Source organism: Mytilus californianus, unplaced genomic scaffold (assembly GCF_021869535.1).
Source record: "Mytilus californianus isolate M0D057914Y unplaced genomic scaffold, xbMytCali1.0.p SCAF_1, whole genome shotgun sequence".
NCBI lineage: Eukaryota > Metazoa > Mollusca > Bivalvia > Mytilida > Mytilidae > Mytilus > Mytilus californianus.
The window spans coordinates 54,147,881-54,153,880 of NW_026262581.1; the positions used below are offsets into that span (position 1 = coordinate 54,147,881).

At 31.6% G+C, this 6,000-nt stretch overlaps 1 protein-coding gene across 1 annotated transcript in view; it reads left to right on the plus strand.

Moving 5' to 3' along the window:
* LOC127721531 (uncharacterized) overlaps window positions 1-5,170 on the plus strand; it is a 59,515-nt gene extending 54,345 nt beyond the window's left edge. Inside the window, exons 14-16 of the mRNA XM_052228294.1 lie at window positions 1,421-1,462; window positions 3,576-3,660; window positions 5,068-5,170. Of these exons, the coding sequence (XP_052084254.1) occupies window positions 1,421-1,462; window positions 3,576-3,625 (92 nt within the window). The 3' untranslated portion in view covers window positions 3,626-3,660; window positions 5,068-5,170. The remainder of the gene's footprint in view (window positions 1-1,420; window positions 1,463-3,575; window positions 3,661-5,067) is intronic.
* The last annotated feature ends 830 nt before the right edge of the window (window positions 5,171-6,000 follow it).

Consider the following 6,000-nt stretch of genomic DNA (forward strand, 5'->3'; position numbering starts at 1 on the left):
CCAAAATATAAGTTAAGAGTATCGAAAGGATGTAGGATAATGAGTTAGCATGACTGTACATATATAGCAATATATATTTAGTTATGTTTTAATTTTTTGAAAAACAAAATCAATGTTAGTACCAGTAAAACAATATTCAAAGATTTCACAACTGTTTTGAATTGATAATCTTTGAGAATAGTTTTATTTTAAGGATCAATTACTTTACAGGGATCGTATCTAAATTAACTGGCTTTATAAATTATATAACCGTAAAAATTATGATGTGATATCCCTTTTTTTATCAGAACTCTAAAGGTACAGCAAAACTTCCCAACCAAATCTTTGTATCTTTGAAAGAATTTGGTAAAGGATTTAATTAATTTGTGGTAACGAAATCCCCAACTGAATAATTTATCATTTATACATAAATTACATTCATTGAAATCTAAAACGCGACTAGAAACACGGGCTTAACGAACAAGTTGTGAAATATACACACCGTAAATTGGGTTAAAGGAACATCCCCGTCCAAAAAGGGTAAATTAATAATGGAAAACTAAAAATCGTCTTTGTCGTAAATTTTAGTATAGAGTTACTCGTGTGAAACTAAATTATCCATGTATACTGAATAAATATTAGATTTATATAAAGTCAGTTTCTTTGGGTAAATTTCCGCAGTTTTGAAAATTCTTGATTATTTAAAGCAAAAATATCATCAAGGTAACTGCAATTGTTTTTAAATTTGTCAATTAAATGTAATTTAGACGCATATTTACTGAGTTTTGCCATAAACTGTGATTCATTACAATACAGGAACAAGTCTGTTATTAAGGGGCGGAATTGGTGCCCATTGGTGTGCTTACAACCTGTCGATAACTGTATTGCCGAAACGTAATTAAATGTTGTCAAGAAATTATTTTTAAGTGTTAATCACCTCATCACAGTTCCAATAAGTATATCTAGCATATTTCCCCTTTTCCTTGCAGAAGATTGATTCATATTAGTTGCAGCAAATATATCTGCAACCAGAATTTTCAAATGACCATTTGATTAAATAAGATAACTTTTGTTTGATAATATTGTGTGGAAGTGTAGTGTATAGAGTCGAAAAATCATAACTGTCAACTGATTTGGACCATCAAAAGCATGTAATTTATTAAAAACATCCAAAGAGTTGAATTAAGAGTGTATGACTGTTGTGTGCTCTTTGGTCGGGTTGTTGTCTCTTTGACATATTCCCCATTTCCATTCTCAATTTTATGACTACCTATGGTAGTCAGATAATATTCATTATACTCCACATGTGTATTGTGCAAACAATTAAAAAAAACGTAAGTTTAAACATCTTTAGTCAAACTTTCATTTTATTTGTTCATGACAAATGTTAATGCAAAAAAGAATCAATTAGAAATGACTGTTATTTTTATGTTTCTTTTAGAGTTGATGACAACATCGGAATCCGAAAGTTTTTTCATGCACGGTTTGTATTTAACCATAAAAACTTATTATGCATACATCGTGACAACCTTTCATGAGGCGCACAGCCCTATTATTCGTACGTCTCGGAAGGCTACTTTTATTCTTCCAGTAACACTATGTCTCGGAAGGCTACTTTAATACTTCCAGTGACGTGACACGACGTCTCGCAAGGCTTTTTTTATACTTCCAGTGATACAGTGTGTAGTGTATGTTCTCATTTATTTCTTCTGATCTCGTAACTTCGAATTCAATTCAAGAGTTGCAGTTTGGAATACCTTTTCCTCACTTCTTTAAAGTGTGATAAGCACATATCGTACCACATTTACTCGTTCATGGTTCTGTTCACATTTTTCTAAATTCAATCCGATTAAAATCAGATCTTTTTACTTTGCTTCGTTATATTTGTTTGTCGCTCGTGTGAGATTTGAAGAAATACCATAAAAGTGATGATCACTGACCTTTCAGCATCAATTCAAATCTTTTCCTATTATAGTTCAGGTATTTTTGATAATGGACTAACTAAAATATTTTCGGGAGAACTGCGAAATATTTCATAATAAGGTGGGGAAATGCGACGTGCTGACTATTATATATATCCTGACGTGTTCTCGATTTTTAGCACCGACCAGATTGTAAACATTCCACAACTTAGCGAAACAATAAAGATTCATTGTTTGATTCATGTATTATCTGAGATCACCCCCGTTTTTTTTGGTGGGGTTCGTTTTGCTCAGTCTTTAATTTTCTATGTCAATTTTTGTATGACGTTGTTTGTATACTGGTATTTTTTCTTTTTTTGCCATGGCGTTCTCAGTTTATTTTAAGCTTATGAGTGTAAATGTCCCTTGGATATTTTTCGCCTCTCTTTTATAGTATAAATCATAAGTTGGTTACACATTCAATCATTATAACGTCGAACTCTTGATCCATTTGCGTAAAACTACGTTTGCGATGAAAACTTTGTATTCAAAGTGCCAGCCTGTAACTTAAGACATTTGCATAAAAGGTTATTCAAACATGACCCTTCTGATATGTTTTCAGATCTTACACGAGCGAAAAAACAAATGAAACAGAAAAAAGTGAAAGATTCGATTTAAATCAGATCGTTTTAGATTCATATGACAAACTTAAAACCAATAAACACAAAGGCATATAAAGCAAGGCGTCCCACAAATGTGTAGAATAAGAAAAATAATTGAATTTGTCATTTACCTGCCGAAAACAACTCAAATAAATTGATCATAATCGAGGTGTTCATAACTGATTCCGAATGATAAATCCAACACTTTTGTGCAAAAAATGTTTCAAATATGCTTTGATTCAGGCAATAAAAAGAGGTAGACAGCATGCTTTACGACGAGATATATGTTTTATAAATAAAAAAGAATAATCAGCATGAAATTGATTTTGAATACACATTTTTTAAAATGAATTATGCATACTTACGCTGTTTTAACATATTTTAGAAATGCATTAAGCTAATGGGTTTATAGGTTTGACAACACATACTGCACACGTTAATACCAAAATGCAGAGAACGGTCTTTTTACTATTTCAACTCAAATGTCAACACAACTGAGTCGTTCATACCATAAAACAAATTTAAGACAACTATTGCGTCTAAATGATTGATACTTTTTGTAATGTTTCCTTAGCTGTAACATATCAATGAATTATGAAGAAAATGGAAAAAAATAGTGCGCTGATTCATTGTCCATAGACATGAACTGATTTAAAAGGGTAATTACAAAGATCAATTGATTTCAGCTATCAAAAATGGGTTATCCCTTGTCTTTTTTTTCTATTTTTCAAGTTAATTATCGAAAGCGCATCTGCTGTAGTAAAATTGATACTGTAAACGTGATAACGGTCTTGAAAAGCAACTTATCTAAGATGAAGCTCTCCATACATCTAGAGTTTGATGCTCCGGTAAACAGTAAATATGTGTAAAAATCAACCATAACTCCCCCAATCTTTTTGGATTGCATAAAGAAATATTATTGTTATACAATGTTCAAGAAAGAAACGTGTTGTTTTTAAACTTGACGATTTTTCTCCAACTATCAAAAGAACGTTGATTGATAAAAGATTAATATTTGCTTTATATATTACAGTATCGTCAGAACTTGCCACATCTGAATCAGACGTCAGTAAAGTCCTATGAAAAAACTATAAAGACAAATTGAAATAATTATGCATGTAAATATATTTCCAACTACAAAATGTAATATGTATTATTCTGTTGTATGTATATATCAATTTAAATCAAATCTGATTGAAGAAGTTGGATTCAAGTTGGGGGGGGGGGGGGGGGGGGGGGGGGGGGGAGGGGGGGGGATGTAAGGTTTTCCAATATAAATAAATACAAAAAAAAATTACTCTGTTGAAGGATCATATTTGCTGTGTATAATAATAATCAACAAATATAGAGACTGCGTACCTGATATTGGTACTTCCAGACAAAATTTATCAAAGCAATTAGACTAATCGTATCAACATCGGTCTAAACTATTCTACTGTTTGTTTTTTGTATATACATAGAATTAAAATGATTATTTCAATTGACAGACGGATTATAATATAACACGGTCAATGGTGATCTAGCGGTTGTCATCCTGTTTGTATAGAAGATATATTAGAGTGGAAACGTTCTTCCAAACGACAACTTACAATAATTTACTATAATGAATATTTTTGTGTATATAAAATTAGGAGATGTGTAATGATTGCAATGAGAAAACTCTCCACCAGAGACCAAATGACATAGATATTGGCAACTAACTACAGATCAATATACCACCTTCACCAACGAGCAAAACCCATACCGCATAGCAAGCTATAATGGGCCCCGACATGAAAAAATGTAAACAATTTAAACCAGAAAACCAACGGTGTGATATACTTACAAAAGAAAATAAATGATATACATGCAGCAACAAACGACAACAACGGAATGACAAGCTGGCATGGAACAGGCACAAATAGAAAGAGGCCGGGTTAAACTTATTTATAGGCGCCCACCAACCCTTCGTCTAATCTGAGACAGTGGTGTTACACCACAACTTATGAAGAAACTATCAAACAAATCTGTTGAAAAGGGCTTTACTCATCCGATTGGTACAAAGCACAAAACAAATAACAAAAACACAAAAGATACAAAATACCAATCTGAGAGTACTCTGAGTTACTGAAACCTAGTTCAGAGTCAATAAGTACGTATTGAAAAGTCAGGTATCCTAGACAAAATATCAATCAGTACACATCAAATGAATTTAGTGTAAAAATGTCATAAACAGTCAAGGAAAACAAGACTTTGTGCATGTCAAGATATAAGTATCGACATGATTTAAAATCGTTAATTTAAATAATAATACATAAGTTTTTTGTTTGCTTGTTGAAAACAAAATCAATGTTAGTACCGATTACAGCAATATTTAAAGATCTTACTACAGTGTTACATTGATAACCTTTTACAATAAGTTTATTCAAAGGATGAATAAGCTGATATGGATCTTATCTAAATTCTAAAATCAACATCATCTTAAATTAGAATGTGATTGCACGGTATTAATAAGTTCTCTACAGTTACACATTTTGTTTTTGTAGATCAACAGATAGATCTCTGAGCAGGACAATCATGAAATATCGGAAACTTTAGGCACTTTTAAGATAATGATTTACCATATGTCTATAAATGCACATAAGTATTCTTTACTTATTTGTAACTTTACTACTTATATTTAAACTGTTATCCTATGGTCGTAATTTGGTATCCGTCGTCGTTGATGTTACTTTTAAAATTTTCTATCGAAACCACAAGGCCAATCAGATATAAACTTATACACATTATTCCTTCTCGTGTCTACTTAAAACCTCGTATATTCTGCCTGGTATAGCTCAATATTGAACATTATAGTACAATGAAAGCATATGTAACCGTCCTTTATAATGAAATATATAGAATACAAGATCAGTAAGTCAAAATCTACATACCAGCATTTAAAATCAAAATTATCACTCTCCGGATTAGCTTAAATTACAATACCCCCCCCCCCCACACACACACACACACTCCCCCACCGCCTCCTCCCAGCCGGCTCTATTTTGGGGTATTATTGACTATCATATTGAAAAAAAAATAGATAATTACAAACTATAGATTTGAAAAATACTCAAAAAGACAATATCTACAAATCTTGAATGACCTTTAAATGAAAATATTTACCGATATTCTATTTTTATTTTGCAAAGACTGGTTTGGAAAGAAACCGTCTTCATCAAACTTTAAACCTAAATTAAGATCTTCAAAGACGTGTCAAATTATAAGACGTCTTTCAAAAATCATAAGACGACTCTTTATTAACTTTTTTTCAATAAATGACATTTTTTCCCTTTCCAAAAAATTCTTTCAAACTATATGATTTTTGTATCAAGGATGAACTCGTCAACAGCTTTTCTGTTGTGACATGTTTAAAATAGTAATGCTGACATCAAATGTTGGTGTTTGTTTCATAAGGCATATACAATCAGAGGAGTGAT